This window comes from Pithys albifrons, chromosome 9 (genome assembly GCF_047495875.1).
Source record: "Pithys albifrons albifrons isolate INPA30051 chromosome 9, PitAlb_v1, whole genome shotgun sequence".
NCBI classification, from domain to species: Eukaryota; Metazoa; Chordata; class Aves; order Passeriformes; family Thamnophilidae; genus Pithys; species Pithys albifrons.
In genome coordinates, this window is record NC_092466.1 from 13,388,578 (window position 1) to 13,405,444 (window position 16,867).

The window sequence follows — 16,867 nt, forward strand, 5'->3', positions numbered from 1 at the left end:
GGAAGAAGAAGGTGTTTTATTAAATAACTTTAATCTGGTTGCTTGAACAGCACTTTTAGCCTGGTGGGTGGTCTGTCACATGGTCAGGTAAAACCTGTGTCTCCACCAGCACACACAGGCTGTGGATTAGAGACAAGGAGTGTGTTTTGTAACAAATAATGAGGCTAATTTTAGAGCGGCAGCAAGGCCAGGTTCAGATGTCTGCCTGGACCCTGTCCCAGCTCCTCTCTACTGCCAGAAACTTGCCCTCGCTTTCTTGGAGTGAACTATCTCATACCTTTTTATGTACAGGCTTCCCTGCAACAAGGCAGAGTAATTCCCGCAGTTGCTGTTGTTTTAAACCACACACAAACCAAGAGATCCCCTAATCCCTATGCAGTCAGTCCATGTTTTCCCCTAAGATGTTTGTTGTGCTTCCTTTACAGATGCAGCTTCTGGACAAGTTCCCTATTGAAGGAGGCCAGAAAGACCCCAAGCAAAGAATTATTCCTTTTCTACCAGGTAATGCTGTGGGGAAAGCCCTAAATAAGATGAGTGAGAGCAGCTGGGAACTGCAATTCCCCAACTACTGTCTCCAGTACTTCTTGTGACCACTTTTATAAATGCTGTTTCCCTGGGAGCTCATACATCTAGTCTTGTGATGCCAGACCTCCACGTCCTCCTAAAATAACTGTTGTGGTGTTTAGGGCTCCCAAGGGATCTTGCATCAGCTGCTCAGATTCAGGTTGACTTGTGCCCTACCCCACAAAGGGATTTGATGGCTTCTGGGGGGCTGTGTCTGTGGGGTGCAAACAGGCAGCCCCAGCTCAGGCCACCAACTGGGAGGCCACTGGAGACCAGAGTCAGTCTTTGTCATTCCTGGTTTCTGTGGCTCTGCAGGTAGTGTTACTGTGTAATAAGGAATGAATAATTAAGAGCTGTCACTGGGATATAAAGGAAACTGAAGGAAGGTTAAATGCAAATAAGGATTTCTGCAATGCTGGCCAAAAAGGTATTTGCTTGTCTTTTTGACCTGAGCCACTGTCCCTCTGACACCTTTTGAAGAGGACCTGGACGTGATGGATATCCTGTCCTCAGGGTAACAGCACACACTTCTATGTGACCTCTTCCAGCAGCGACTGCAGGGGGATGGCATGGGGGAGAAGAGCCAGACCGCAGCATGCTCTTGGAAGTGTACACTCTGGCCAGCTCTCTATTGTCTAACTGCACAATTCTGGCTGTTGGCTTAAAGTTTAGCTCACTGCACTGCCTGCCAGGATAAGTGGAGTATTTTCAGCCTGTTATAAGGTCTGTTCTGTCTTTAGCTATAAAAAGGAGACCCCACCTCTTCCCTTAAGGTCTGTGAAGAGAAGCTGAGATAAAAGGACTTAGTTGTGTCCAGGAGTGTGGTGTGGTCCCCAGCACTGTTTGTGGGCAAAGCAGCTGCTCCAGATGTGTGGTGAGCACAGCTCCAGGACTGGCAGGGAAGCAGAGACTTGGAAGCCAGCAGCACAAATACATGACAGAAGCACTGAAACTGCAGTAGGGCAGAACAAGCTGCTTGGCAGCCTCCACTGATCTCGTGGAAGGCACTCCCAGGATCAGGGTTTGCTCCCTGAAGTGTTCTGTGATGCATTCAGACCCTCTGCAGCCAGGGGGAAGGTGGTGTTGCCTTCCATTTCCAATCTGGGATGAGAGTAGTCCAAGAGTAGGCTGTCTTTCCAGCTGTGTCACAAACAAGCTCACAGACGAGCCACTTTGTGAAACCTCTGTGTGCTAAGAATGGATACTGCTGGCCTGCCTTTCTTGATGAAAAACATTTTGAGATCTTTGAAAGCACTGTACAGAAGTGCAGATGGCTTCATGCAAGGTGCTGTAGGAAAATCTCAGTCTGCAGGTAGCAGTTGTTCCTCCTGTATTGACATTTGTTTTATTTTCTCTTAGAAAAATGTTGGCTGTCTGCACATGACTGTCTGCTGCTCAGTCTTTGTGCAGATCTTAGTGATGGGTGTCCTGATATATGGGTGTATGATATTTGGGGAGGGTGAGATAAACCCCATATGCCCATTACAACTTTTCCTACCCTTCCCAACCTCCAGGAACATGAGAGAGATGGTACACATGTCCTTGAGGGGAAGAGTTATATCTGGAAAACATTTGGGTTGACTTGGTGTCCCAAAGAGAGGAGTTGCCAGAACAGAATAGACCTCAGCTGTATTTAATTTAAAATTTCTGTGATATGTGTTCTACTTTTGATATCAAATCTCTGCCTCTTTCTTGTTGAGCTGCAGAACAGCCCTTGTTGCTTTCCCCAGGAACAAGGTGACTCAGCTAAATGTCAAACAATGTCAAACTCCCTTAAATAAACTAGCTGCCATAATTAGAATATGCATGGCATTTCTGCAGCTGGAGCCGTGGATTACGGAAACGAATACCTAGCTATAAACTCCCTTAATTAAAAAATGGCAAGGCAGATGTTTGTACTTAAATCCTACTTTATGAAGATGTTACGGTCTTGCTAATTATGGACCTGATTCAGCCAAGCTGGAGTGACTCTGCATGCTGGCTTCTGAGTGCCAGGGGTTTGCCTGTGCCCCTTGCAGGCCAGTGCAAACTGCCCCTACCCTGTCTGGTTTGGGAAGTTGACATAGACCATCCTGTGACTCCTCCTGGTCAGCAATGCCATGGTGCTCTCCTGAAATAATAATTAGTACTTGACTGTGTTGGAAACCTTTTACCTGTAAAGCGAAGAAAAGTGTAATGAGTTCAGAGCCTTGACCCCCAAAGAAATAGCATATTGGGTTCAGTTTTTTCTCTCCTCTTTATCTTAGTTTTATCAATTTCTTTCTTCATATATATTTACCCCTACTTCCCTCTTACACAAGTAAGAATTCTACAGCTTTCACTGCCATGAAGAGGTGCAAGGAAATGATAAGCAGTGCCAGGTAGTTCTGTAAAAGATGTCCTGTGGACAATTTTGTAGTTTTGTATTACTTCTATGAGACTCACGTCCGTGCCTTCAATTTTTCTGTGATTTTTTATTAACCATACCAAGAGGGCAAAACTGATATTTTCGTCTCCTTTCCACATTTTGTCTTCTTCCCATGAGGTTTTGATTTCTTCTCTCTGATTTCCCTTTTTAGTGTTGGAAAAGTCTGCATCAGGGGAGGTTGGGCAGAAGAAAAGCACATAAAAAACCCTGTTTGTGGGGTGGCCAGAGAGGATTTTGATAGATGGTGGTATGAATTTTTTTTTTTGTTTGTTTTGGAGGAAGCCTGTGGAACAGTTGGAATAAAATTCACTGAAAAAATGCCTTTCTAGACCAAAGATAGTTTGTTGCTCAAAGAAGACACGATGGAAAGTGCTGAGTGTGGCTGTTGGTTGAGCCCATTTGCAAAGCATTGAATTCTCCATCATCTCTCCTGTTGCATAACTGAAGAGCAATCTTTGTATTGTGGATGCAAAGTTTGGCCCTCCCTCTGTCAGATATTTCTATATCTGCATCAGCAGAGAGAAGGGGTTATGGGTTTGGGCTTCCTATTTCAGGAGTCTTGAGATAATTAATAAAGGAATTTCAGCTGGAAGGAGATGACTGATCTGCTGAGCTTCTGAAGAGCACAGTGGCAATTCAAGTGGCAGAGACAGGGTGATGCAACTGGGATTAACAGTTTTGCAGTGGTTGACCCAAGACTCCAGGGCTTGCATTGTTTTTCATTTCTTTTGGCACTAAGTGGGAGAGCCATCTGGAGACAAAGCTGAAGTTGGAGGGGTGTCAGCTCTTCTTGCTCCACTGTGTCTTCCAAAGTGCAGCCCTGGGGAAAACACACTGCATGGCATGAAATCATCATGTCACACTGGGCTGCAGAGCCCGACTTGGAGAGAGACTTGGGCTCTCCATGTCATGGAGGGCTGGACATTGATGATGGCAGCCCCTTGCACTTCCAACCCAGATTCCAGCTAGATCCCTGCCTGGACTCAAACCACTTTTGATCCCCTCTGAAAAAAACCCAGGAGGTTTTTGCACAGGATGTGCTGGAAGGGGAAAATCCTTGCTGGGTTGCTGCTCTGCAGTTTTCCTGCTGCCTGGAGAGGGAGACATCTCGCTCAAGGATACTGCTTTGTGTGTGTGGTTTTCCTTACCCTTGGGAACCTGAGTCCTACCCAGGGGGATTGCAGGGGGTCAGTACAGGCTGCCCTACCAGCTTGGTCAGGCAGCTGCAGGAGCAACCACCCAGCCTGGCTCCGGTCTCTGCCAGAGAGGCGCCTTCTCTTTCCCAGTCAGGTTTTCCTCCTCCCTGGATTAGGGCAATGAAAGAGGAAACCATCTGTTTGGGGGTGCACGCTGCCAGCAGAGCTTGATGGCTGTGTCCCAGGGTACTGGAAGGGATTCCAGCATGGTGGATGAGATGTGATTCAGCCACTGCCTGGCCCCACTGTAGCCCGATGACCTGCTTTCCCCCTGAGAAGAGAAACAAATGCTCCAGCACCATCTCAGAGGGGTCTTGGGCTTTCTCTGTCCTCGGCCCCAAGGCAACAGTAGCACATGGTGTGCCTGCTGAGGTGTTTTAAGGTCAGGCATCAAATACAGGGCAGCGGAGATCCCTGTAGGTAGTGCGAGTTCAGCCCTGTTTTTTGCTTCAGAGCTCTGTCGCGTTGCTCCTGCCAGCAAGAGTGGGTGGGAATGGGGTGAGTTGATCCCCGCTGGGAGGGCTTTGCCTGACTGCTTAATCTCTGGGCAGGGCTCCCGATTTCCCAGACAAGCCCCATTTTCTCCCAGCCTGAAGTGTGCTGGGGGCTGTTCTCCAGCAAAGCGGGAGCCGGGGGAGTGAGCCCCAGCCGAGCTTAGTGCCATGCGTGAGTCAGGAGAGCTGCGGGAAGGGATAGGTTCAGTCGGAGAGGGCGCGGGCGGCCATCCCAGCACCGCCCAGATACCAGGGGCAGGTGAGGGGTGCCGACAGGCAGGAGCCTCCCCATTTTGCACAATGCAGGAGAATGGGGAATAACCTCTCGCCAATGCCGGCTGGGACTTTCTTCGCCTTTGTTTCTGCCACTCGCAGGCTGCAGTGGAGAAGGAGATCTGCCGATGAACTGCATCCCAGGTGCTTATTGTCTGCGTTTTGGTTTGGCTTGTTGGGTATGGGTGTTTTCCCCTCCCCTTTTCAATGTTGTCTTTTGGGCAAGAGGAAGCTGAGGAAAAAGGCTTCAGAAAGTTTGCGACAGCAGGGTTTTCTCAATGGTGATGAGAGCAGGACTTTTTTCCTCCCAGTTGTGTATGTTTCAGCTTTGCTCCTTTTGTTTTGCTCTGAGCTGGGGGAGAAAGTGGTGAGAGATCTTGTGCTGAAGCAGAGATATGGGTTCATCCTAACACAGCCATCAGTGCAGTGACCTTCAGATCCAGCCATTCATGTTCCACCTGTGTAAATCAAGACCAGGATCAGCAAAATTAGATGTTGTCAGGTGTAATTTTGTTGAAGGTGCTGCATTTCAGTGGTAATCAGTGCATGAAAAGCTTTTTAACATTTATTCTGCCCACCTTGGAAGGAAGGGTGAGGGTGACTCTAAGGTGCACACTGGCTCAGGAAGACCCTTAGAAATTTTAGAGGCACTCTTTTTGCATGCTATTTTCGCCCTTAGAGAAGTGGTTGCTAGCAGGGCATTTAAAAGGAAATGCATTCCCCTATCCTAATTCTTAGCTGGATTTTATATGCAAATTTCTATATGCATATTTTTGATTATACTGTCCTGCATCACTCTGAGCCAGAGCAACAAGTTAGTGATTTTAACTCTTCTTTGGAGTAATTTCGAGTTCCTGACTTACGCAGAAATGAACAGTATTGTAGCAGTTCAGAGCCAGTCAAAGAGTAGCTTAAAGATTAAAAAATCCCAGGAGGGATCAGATAACATTATCAAGTCGTGTTTTACTTTTTAGATTAAAATGTGAATTAAGTTATTTGAAACAGTGTTCCTTTAATATACACTATTAGTCTTGCTGGTATCATAGGCACATATATACGCACATAATAGCGTCTCAGGTGTTTGGTTTGCTGAGCTGTACCTGTGTAACACAAATACCTGAGGTATTCTGCTGTGGTTTCCTGGATATGAGGCAACAAACTCTCAGATGGAGGAGGGGCTCTGCTCCCATCCTCTTCCATCCACCTGCAATAAGGCAGCATTACAGTCCCCTGTCCCCGTCTCAGAGGAGCTGCTAGGGGATGGGGAGGTGACCCATGGCACTGTGGTGTGAGATCCTGGGGGCTTGAACAGCTATGGAAAGGTTTTTGAAGTCCACTCCATAATCACAGAATCATAGAAACAGCTGAGTTGGAAGAGACCTCTGAGATCATCAAGTCCAACCCTTGATCCAACACCACTGTGATTACTAGACCATGGCACTCAGTGCCACATCCAGTCTCATCTTGAAAGCCCCCAGGGATGGAGAATCCGCCACCTCTCTGGGCAGGCCATTCCAATGCCTGATTTCTCTCTCTGTAAAGAATTTCTTTTTAATAGCCAAACCTAAACCTCCCCTGGCAGAGCTTAAGCCTGTGCCCTCTTGTTCTACTGCTGGTTGCCTGGGAGAAGAGACCAACCCCCACCTGGCTACAAGCTCCCTTCAGGGAGTTGTAGAGAGTGACGAGATCACCCCTGACTCTCCTCTTCTCCAGACTAAACAACCCCAGCTCCCTCAGCCTCTCTTCATAGGACTTGTGCTCAAGTCCCTTTACCAGTGTTGCCACTCTTTTCTGGATCCCAGCACCTCAATATCTTTCCTGAACTGAGATGTCTAGAACTGAACACACTACTCAAAGGGCAATATAATTTCATTTTAATCTATGTATTTTAAGTTTTCCTGCCTCTGTTCTCAGAGAGGAGAGAGAGCTTCCAGGTGTAATGCAAACTTACATTTGAGTCTGGATGGTGTATTAGCAGGACAGTTACAAGGCCCTTGGCAGCTTTCCCCTCCATCTTACTTTGGAGCTGAGTGATGCCAAGCTTCTGGTGAGCTGCTCTTCAGCAGCTCCTATTGTTTGAGTTAGAGGTTTCTATTGTTTCTTTCTATTTTCTCCCTTGCTAGGAGAGCTATTGTGGAAAATTCATCTCCTGTCTCTCACAAGAGGAGAATGGATTTCCTGTCGGCTCTGGGCTTGAAGGAAAACCAGGGGCTGCCGGGAGGAAGTGGCTGTTCCTCAGCCAGGCGGTGGGAGGATTGTTGATTTTGAGGAGAACAGGCATATTCTTTTCTTTAGGCTCCATGGAGATATTTTTAGGGTTTAAGTCTTTTTCTGGTTGTAAGACAAGTTGTCAAGTATGAGGTCATAGGATGCCCTTAGGCTGCTTCCTATTGAAGAAGGCACAACCAGTGGGCTTTCAGAGCTGCCCTCTGAGGAGGGGGCTGTAGTGAGCCCCACGTAAGGGAGTGCAGGGGCCTTCTGGCTTTGCATGCTGAGCCTGTTTCACAGGCATCCTCAGGCCTTCTGAAGGCCTTTGGGCATTAATAGGGTGTGAGCCAAGGGCCTGATTCCATTACAAAAGGAAGAGAAAGGAGGAAAAAAATAACAGTGCTGGAATCTGACCAAGTACCTGGTCCTCTTCTCTCTCTTTCAGTCTCTTCTGAGTCTTTTCTCAGCATACAGATCCAAAATCCATCCGCTGGCAGCTGTAATAGGAAAACCCTACAGAATATTTTTCTGGGGCTTTCACCCACCCCTCTCACAGAGGATAAGAACTGGTATTTTGCTTACCCAGAAACCACCTCTAGGCAGAAATCAGCACATGCAGAGCACAGATCATTAGACCATTTGAGTCTTCTAATGAGAATTTTCTAATGATCAAGCCACAGTTTCAAGCGAAAACAAAGAATGAAAAGGGATTTTGGCTTGGGTTTGCTTGAAGTGAACTAATGGGTTGGGGTTTTTTTGGGTTTTTTGGTTTTTTCCTTGCAGTGCTGGATGCTAGACTGAAAGGCCAGGACAGGTTTTCAGTGCAGTCTAGCTGCTTGGACTCCTTGGGGAAATACACAGACATTTTCGCTCAGAAATTAGTTGGATTTTGATTCTTGTTTTTAAAGGCAATAAATAAACATGATTATAGACTTGAAAAGCAGTTTAAGCTGCATTGGGCTCGTTGTTTCCTCAGGCAGCCGTTGCAGATGAGTGTGCCCTCTACTACTATAATTACTTTTTAAAAATAACTCTCCAAGTCTGTAATCTAAAGTGGGTGGTATGTAGCAAGTCTGAGAGCATTCTGCATTCAACCCACAGGCTGGGTAGAGAGTTTGCTTGTCTTCATCTCTGGTTTGAAATCTGAGTTTTTCCCACAATCCATCGACAAATGGCCCATACAATGAAAGTGCTTTTTAACATGGAAGTCAAGCCTGGCAGGGACTCAGATGGCTTTGCAGCCCCACAGGCTCTAGATATTCCCTCTGGATATTACTTAGCTGCCTGATCTTGTCTTCGTTGTATTTGAATTTAAGCTGCCTGCGCAATTGAGGAGAGCAGAGCCCAGCTGAGACTCAAAGCTAAGCAATAGTCTAGGTCTCAGTTTGACTCTGTTTTCAGTCCACTTTGCCTTTTGGCTGGGCCAGCTGATTTATTTATGTACTCACATGCTTAAAATAGGTTGTGATTATTTTTTTCCTGTTGATTGGAAACAATGAACATGGGAATTTGCTGCTTGATGGCAAGTGATTTATCTATCCTACTTTATTTTTTCTATCTGTTAAGTTTTTCAGGTGCTGATGTTCTTTAGTGGGGTGTGTTTGCAGACCTCCCTGCTCCACAATGCAGCTTTTTTTCAGGTTCTCATGAATACTCTTCTCCTTACTCATAAGGGGATCTTTCTACTCAGTAGCAGAGTGAGAGGATACTGCAGGCAGGGATTTGCCAAACTGAATCTGTTTTCACTATAATGAAATAACCCATGGCAGTGTCTACTCCCCTGTGGGTTGTTTTTTTTAGAGTATAGTCCTGTTTAATGGGAAAGCTGATGTAGAGAGAGGGAAATAATGTGGGAATTAGAAAGAGGAAACCAAGAGTAGGTAGATGAGGAAAGGAAAGTAAATCCTAGAAGTGGGAAATTCAATCCTCTTGAGCTTCTCTCATTCAGAGAGGTGCTAATACAGGCCCCAGGCTTTTACTCAAGATTGAGGTAATTAATGTTTGCCCTCAAATTTCCGTGGGTCTGAAGTTAAGCACTTTAATCGTGTCATTTTCTATCAGGGTTTTGCCACCTCTAAATAAAGAGCAGAAAATTATATCCCTTCTGCTTTCACATCCTAAGCATCGGCAAGTTCAGACTTGCAGATTCCTTCTCATATTCAGGGCTCTGAACAGCACCGAGCTGACCTGGAATAAGCAAAACATTTGAATATGGTTTGCACTTGATGGGGTTTTTTTGGAGTTGTTAGAGCTGGTGGACAGACTTTTTTCACTGAGTTCAGTGTTAGATGTGATTCCCACCAAATTCCTCCAACTCTTCTCACCAAATGCAGGATAGCTTGATACCCTCTCAGGCAAGGAGTAAAACCATCAGACTGGAGTACAGGGTAAAGGCATTTGTGCCTATTCCCACTTGGCAATGTCGTCACCACTGGTCTATTTAAATCACTAGATGCAGAGAGCAGAAGGGAAAACATTCCTGTCTTAATCCCGCCTCCCAGAAAACAGGGCAAATGCAGATTTGTGTGTTTAGCAGATTTCCTCTTAGGAAGAGAAGTCTCCTATACATAATAATCCTTTTAGTAACATCTCCAGTGAACGAGGCTTTGTCTGAAGAACAAAGAAAAAGTCGCAAGCTTGAAATATGCCTGAATTTCCTGAGTGCACTCACTGCTGTGTGCAGGCAGGAAGCTGTGTTAGTCTGGTTTGGGTGTTTGCTCTGAAGTGGCATAAACAGAGTGTCGAGTCTCCTGGGATCCTGATCGGACCCGTGGTCCCGGGAATAGGAGTTCCTCTAGCTGCAGCTGTTAGAAGGACTTCCATAGTCATGCAGCTGTGACTATCCCTGACTGTCCCGTCTCCCCTCTGGGTGTGTCCTCTGAAGCTTCTGGGTGGATGCAGGAGGCAGCAGCAGAGGTGAGTGGTGCAGCCACAGTAGACCCAGCACACGTGAGTGTTAAGCTGCCAGCCAGCAGGGAACTCATTTCCTGCACAATTATGGAAACAGCTGATCTGTGACATTTTAAGAAGGGGAGAAAATACAGGGCAAAGGAAGGAAGGCCCCAGCTATGTAAATATTTACTTCTGCACAGTGTCCCAGCCACCCCCTTCTCCCAGGGTCTGGAGGAAGAAGCAGTTGCTTGCTGCTGGCTCTGGCACATGGTGACAGGGAATGGGAGAGCCACCAGTGGACTGTCTGCAGCTGGAAAGAGGACACTGTCTGCCAAGTGGAAGCTGCTCTGCTGGAGTGTGATACTCTCCTGCTTGACCCACCTGCTCCCTGCAGCATCACATAGCCAGTGATGTGCTGCTGGACCGCCAAGACCTTTCCTGAACCACCTGCCTGGGCCTCCTTTCCCACTTTTTGGTCTTGTGCTAAAAAAGCCAAGCTAATAAGGTACCCCTGCTTCTTCCCACAGAGCAGCCAGAGTGTTGGGAAAATGAAGGCATGAAGCTTTCCAGGGTAGCACTGCTGCAGGCAGTTGAGGTTTCCAGGATCTGGGGACTGCAGCATCTTGTGTGATGCCATCACCATGTCACATGGCCACCACCAGCCAGGTCTGGAGCAGATATAAACTATATTGTGAGCAGAAGAGGCACTCACTAGACCTGATTGAAGAAGATCCTTGGACCCAGGTCAAAAAAAAAAAGACCTTCAGAGACAGGAAAAGAGGTTTCTTTTTGGTCACAGCATTCTTCAGCCTGATATAATGCTGGTTTTCGATTCCTTTCTCTCACTGTAGAATCAGTATCTGACCACCAGGGCAGTTCCAAAGTCCCTCGTATGTACCCAGCAGGTGGAGGGAAGGCTGTGGTGTGCTTTGCCTGTGGTCCTGTTAGTAGCCAGGATTGCACTGCGTAAGCCACATTTCTGCACTATGGCAGCCTGTGATGGTTGTGTCAACAGGGCGTGACAGGCATTTGAGGAGATTGAGTGAGTCCCAGTAATAGTGACACTTGTCCATTGGTGAGTCTCAGTGTAGTTTGCTCTCCCAGTACAGAGTTGGAATAGGTAGGATTCAAAGATTTGTTTCATTCAGGTGCTTGATGTGGTAACAGAGGTAGCTCCAGCCTGTTCCACTCCACCTCTTTCATCAAGGAAATACTGGCTAAGCTCACTCCCCAGAACATGCATAGTCACTCAGGGCATAAACACAAGGGATTTGTGTTGTGGGTTAATTCTGCTGCTGGAAATCAAACCCCATTTGTGATCAGATGACATCTTTCTTGGAAAGGGACCAAGGTTAAGAAGACAAGGAAGGCAGGTTAGTTAAAATATGTCAAAGTCTCCTGGGTGTAAGTAAAGACTATAAATAAAAGCCTTTTAATGTGGAAAAGAACTTTAGAGTGATATGATCGGACTCAATTTAGTCCAAATATTGCTTTATGCCATTAAGCTGTTATCAAGTTTTGGTTCAACTGCAATAGTTTTATGGCTTCAGTGCAGTGGGAACAGTTGCAGCCTTTATGCAAGTAAAGCATTTCCCCTGAAACATTTGCAGGGAAGACTGCTGTATTGTGCAGGAAGCTGGGAGTCAAACTGCCTGGAAACGAATAGCTGGGAAGTTGACCTCTAAATCTCTTTTTTCCCCTCCATCCCAGCATAACTACACAATCTAAGGATTTATATCATGAACAAAGATGTGATTTAAATGAGGTTAATTTTACATTCCTGTTAATGAATCCTCAAACTTAGTAATAAAAGCTGAACATTTTTACTTATTTCCTCTTAAGCTGCAAACATGTCTGATTCAGCAGTGTCTTGAGATGATTTGTCAGGATGAGAAAATAAGTCACATCCCTTTTCCTCTTGAGATTAATAGAGAACAAGAATAATCCTGTACCCACAATATTATTTCAGTTGAGTTTGCATAATAGCCTGGAAATGGTTACACTCAATGCAATGCTTTGGAATAATGATGTTTCATCCTTTGAAGTTGGGTTAGTTCATGTCACAGTGTCAGATCTGCACAAATAATAAAACATGCACACCCTTACAGTTTTTCTTGACTGGCCTTTGTTTTCTGATCCAAGTTTTGCTACAGTCAATTAGAAGTCAGTGGATTTTTAATGCTATTTCTGTAGATATCCAGCACCATCACAGCCAGAAAAGTCCTGTCTCACATTTGGTGTGTTTACATGTCAGTGTGGCTGTGTGTTTAGGAAGATCCTGGTGTTTCTAAGAAATCTTGCTGCATATATGGCTGTGTTCAAAAGCTCTGCAAAGCATGAATAATTCCATCAGAATTGTTGTAGCTGACCCTCTCCATGAGCCAAGGTTTTCCACATGCATCTGGACCCTTATTCCTGGCTTACATTAAAGAAAGTGAGAGAAGTCGGGCCTCCTATAATTACTTACAATCTGTGAGCTAGGCACATATGTAAATATTTTCAGGGTCACAACTTAGCTCTTTATTTTTAATATACTTTGTTATTCATAATCATTTTTTAAGAGATTGAAAATCCCACCCATAAGTTTCTATAGTGTCAAGCCTGCTCAGCCTTGACCTCTGCTCCCAGTGGTATCATTGGATTTACTGTTGACTTCAGCAGGAGCAGTCACAGCGGGTCTGAGTGCTTTTGAAAACCCTTTCCCTGTGTTTTTTCTCTGTAAAACCCATCGCTGTAGCTGCCAGATTATATGACACTAGGGTTTAAAATGACTTAAGAATGAAATCAAATTGTTAAGAAGGGTAAGTTGTAATAAAGCTAAGCAAAGTAAATTTGCTTTCTTTCTAAGACAAAGTGACTTTCATGAGGTTTTAATTTTCTCTGGCCCAAGTGGAAAAACAGTTGAGTTTGGTTCCTTCTGCACATGCGTGTGTCAATACTGCTCCAGCCAAGCCCTGGAGATGAACGTCCCACACCCACTACCATGCATGGGCTTACCCTGGGCATGTCAGGGAAGCAAGTCAGGGGGCTGGAGTTAGGGCTTGGGTCCACTTTAGGGGCTTGGTTTCCATTTCTTTCTGTACTCCTACCACAGGCTGCAAACTTGACAATCAGCAGTTAAGCTCATGTTTAGGTAATTAGTTCTGCCTGAGATGTGTGACTAGTTTTCCCCACTGCCAGAATTGCTTTACAAATAGGAAACAGAAGATCTGGGGACTTGAGTGGGATAAAGAGGGTCCAAATCTACCCCCAACTCTCAGCACTTATTGTACTGGGGAAAAAGAGACAAACTAGAATTGCTGTATCTCCCCATGGCATTAGAAGCATAAATCATTGTATAGCACTCAAACACGGCAGCAATAAAGTCGTTCTGTAGTTACCTATGCCCTGACTCGTGGTAATGCCGTGCTTAAAGCCTCCATGCTCACATCTGTTTGCAGATGTCCTCTGGAGCAGGGTGGTCTCTTGCTGTAAGAGTGATGATAAATACTTTGCTCTTATGGGTTAGATTATTCCTCACAAGTTGTTCTGTGTTTCACTAGAAGTCAGCTATACTCGTCATCTGTTAGGATTTTTCTCCCCTGGGTTGTTGTTTGGTTTTTTGCAATTAGACCAGATCCTTTGTTCCATGGTGTCAGCAGATAAGGGTGTTCGTCCAGGCAGTCATGAAGACAAAAACCTGTGGGCAAGGGTGTTGCCTCTCTCTGTGGCTTTCTGCTCCTCTTCTCCCATCACCAGCTCCCTGTGCACGATGCTCACTCCAAGGGGTAGTTGTGTCCACACCACCCATTCCTCGGTTCACCTCCCCTTGAAAGGAGACTCCAGATGTTATAATCCTCTGGTAAGACCTAAAACCGGCAGGATTTGTGTGTTTGTTTCCCTCCTTATTTTTTATTTTCATAAGCCTATAGCTTGACTTTATTTCTCTTAAATATTTCTAGGGTGGGAGGTTGATGTTCATCCACTTTTAATTAAAGCAATATAGAGAATTAGGCCTTTCACAGAGGTGGTTCTGGTGATGACTGTGATTATTTTTTTGCTTTTCCTCCTGTTGGAGCAAATACTTGGAAGCATGAGTTTGAGCTTAAGCTTTTTTATTATCAAGGGATAAAATTACTGCATTGTGGTGAAGGGATTTCTTTGCAGAGGGAAAAACTATTGCTTGGCTGCTGTTTTGTGCAATAGTGTAACAAAGACAGGATGGTTCACTGCTGCATCCTGAGAGGACAGGAGAGTGGTGGGTGCAAGGAAGGAGTAAGAATTGGGCATCAAAGCACTGAGGCAGTTTGTGGGCTGGCTCAGGGTGATCTGCTCTTTTGCAGTGCAGCATGAAGGAGGGGAGGTGGTGGGAGCCCAGTCCCTCTTTCTGGCTGTGTCCAGCTGTTTCCTGCAGGAGTCTGTTTTAGATTAGGCTGTCAAAGGCACATTTTCTCTTGACACTGGTACAACACTGAAAGTGTGTGGATATAGGGCTGAGTGCATCAGGAGAACAAAGTACTGCTCTTCCCAGGCAGTTTGCAGTCTCTCATTCCCATTTTGTCCTCTTTCAAAGCAGTACTTGCAGACTCATAAAACAGCCTCATGCAAGCAGAGGCTCATGCAGACAGGGTGTAGGAACCTCCCATTGGCATAGGGGAGTCACAAACTGGTCGTTTTCTGCATCTTGGGGAAGATTGTGAAATCATCCTTCCCAAGAACGTGATTATTTTGGGTGAGCAAGTGAAGGATCTCAAGAGCAGGTCTCAAAGTTGCTGGCTTTTCTGCCTGGAGAGTTCAAATTATTTCAGGGTAGTTTTACAGTGTGAAAGGCTTCAGCAGGAAATTTTCGAAAGAGCCCAAGTGTCATCTGACCCTGACTCCTGTTTTCTAAAGTGTCAGTGTGTTCCTGGTGTGTGTTTGTGCATGTGTGTTTGGAAATTTGACTTCTGTTTCAAATTGGTTAGCTATTTTAATACAATGGAAGGAAAGCTATCACTCCAAGTGGCAAGAGCATCACTGTGCTTGCAGGAAAACCTGTATTTACCCGTGGATCCCTGGGGAGAGAGAATAATCTTCTTCAGTCTCACTAACTTCTGTCTCTTGCTTCTGTTCTTTTTGCACGTAGCTTGTTTCCGGCACAAGGGTGCAGCTTCCCTTGGCTTTCTCAGCCCAGTGAACCACACACAGGTCCTTATGGTCCTGCAGAGTAGCCAGTACAGGTGGTTGTGTTTCTTTCTAAAGTGCTGTAGGCCCATCTCAATGCCAGCACGTGATGAAAGAACTGTCAGACTGTCCCCTCCATGCTCCTCTCGTTTTTTGTCTATCATCTATAGCTTGGAACAGTTTGCTGTCCCCCAGAGGTTCATGGATGCTACATATGTTTCTAATCTTGTGGTGTAGCCAGACTGGTTTCTCACTCGCAGCAATGAGACATCGGCTCTGATGTCATTCAGTTTGTGTCTGATCTGTACTAGTCCTAGGGCCAGTCTCTGTTTACATAAATGGCTTTTCCATTTGGAAATATATGCTTCCCTTTCTGCTGCGTTTCCCTACTGCAATGCCTAGAAAGGGCCAAGAAAGATTTTTTCTTTTTATCATGTGGGATGCCTGGGGTGGTTCCTCAGGGGCTCTGGGTTTAATGCTGTGGTTTGTTACTGATACAGGTTTCCTGCCAGTTATAAGGTGATATAAAGCAATCTGACTTGTTGAGCTGACTCAGAAGTGACCCTCCTGATTTACTCCCAGTCAGCTGAGCTGTCTGAAGAGTTGACTGCAGGGGATTGATTTGCTTATCATCAAAAATAAAATGTTCTGTATGCCTTCAAAAATATCACGAATTAGTTTGTAAGATTCTTTGTTTTGTGAGTATTTTCAAAAGGATCATGTCAGTGCCCTCTTTTCAAGTAATAGTAATTTAATTAATCTCAAGTGCAATACCTGAAATGCACCTGTCTTGCCCTCTTGGCACATGAACAAAAATTTAAAAAATATGAGTTTAAATAGACAGTGTGGAAAACAGAGTCATCCAAAGAAAAATTAATGCCCCACCAAGTGCCGAACAAGAGACACACCTGTGAAAAAAGACCCATCTGATACTTTTTCTAGGTAAATAACATTTAAAAAATGTACTTGAAACAAGATTTGTATATTGACTCAGAGTGATTTAAGGATCTTCTTGGAAATCAGATGTCTGTCTTTTCAGAGAAGGGGAAATAAGAGAACTGTAATGTGCATGCTTATGAAATGCTCAAGATGTGTGGCTAAGCTAAGGCTTGACACAGCATCAGTGAGTGAATGGAAGAAGTCCCTTTAATTCCCCTACACTCTGGATAAACTCTTTAACAAGTGGTCAGGCTCATTGCATACTGTCCTTTTCCCCACATTGGTCTTTTCACTATGTTTGTTCCTTATCACATCACATTCACCTTGGAGAGCAAAGTGATTGGAACTGGTTGTTAGATGAGTGTTGCTGTAGTGGGTTTGCTGAGACTGCGGGCTTAGACCAGATGAGAGGGGGAAATGATGAATCAGATCTAAACATTTCTCTGTGTCCTAAATCTGCAATCTAATGTGCATCCTCGGTCCTTGTAGTGCATCAAAGAGGTGATTTTGGATGGTCTGAGAAGGAGTCTCCACTTTGGAAGTCTATAATTACAAGTTAAACTGAATTATTCAGTAGCGCAATACGTAGAGTTGATTGTACCATGAATCAGGTTAATGGATTTGCCGGTCTCTTGAGCCCTAGTGCTGTATTTCTGTGATTTGGTTATTTGGAGCCATACTGTGAAGAGATTGTGATGAAGAATAATTCAGAGTTAGCAGCAACTGGACATGAAGGGTCAGTATTATTGGTT

At 45.1% G+C, this 16,867-nt stretch overlaps 1 protein-coding gene across 3 annotated transcripts in view; it reads left to right on the plus strand.

The window, feature by feature from the left end:
* The window catches only part of SH3PXD2A (SH3 and PX domains 2A), a 245,191-nt gene that overhangs the window by 72,304 nt on the left and 156,020 nt on the right, over positions 1 to 16,867 (plus strand). For all 3 annotated transcript variants that reach the window (XM_071563708.1, XM_071563710.1, XM_071563709.1), the window contains exon 3: positions 426 to 501. In XM_071563708.1, coding sequence (XP_071419809.1) covers positions 426 to 501 — 76 coding nt within the window. The remainder of the gene's footprint in view (positions 1 to 425; positions 502 to 16,867) is intronic.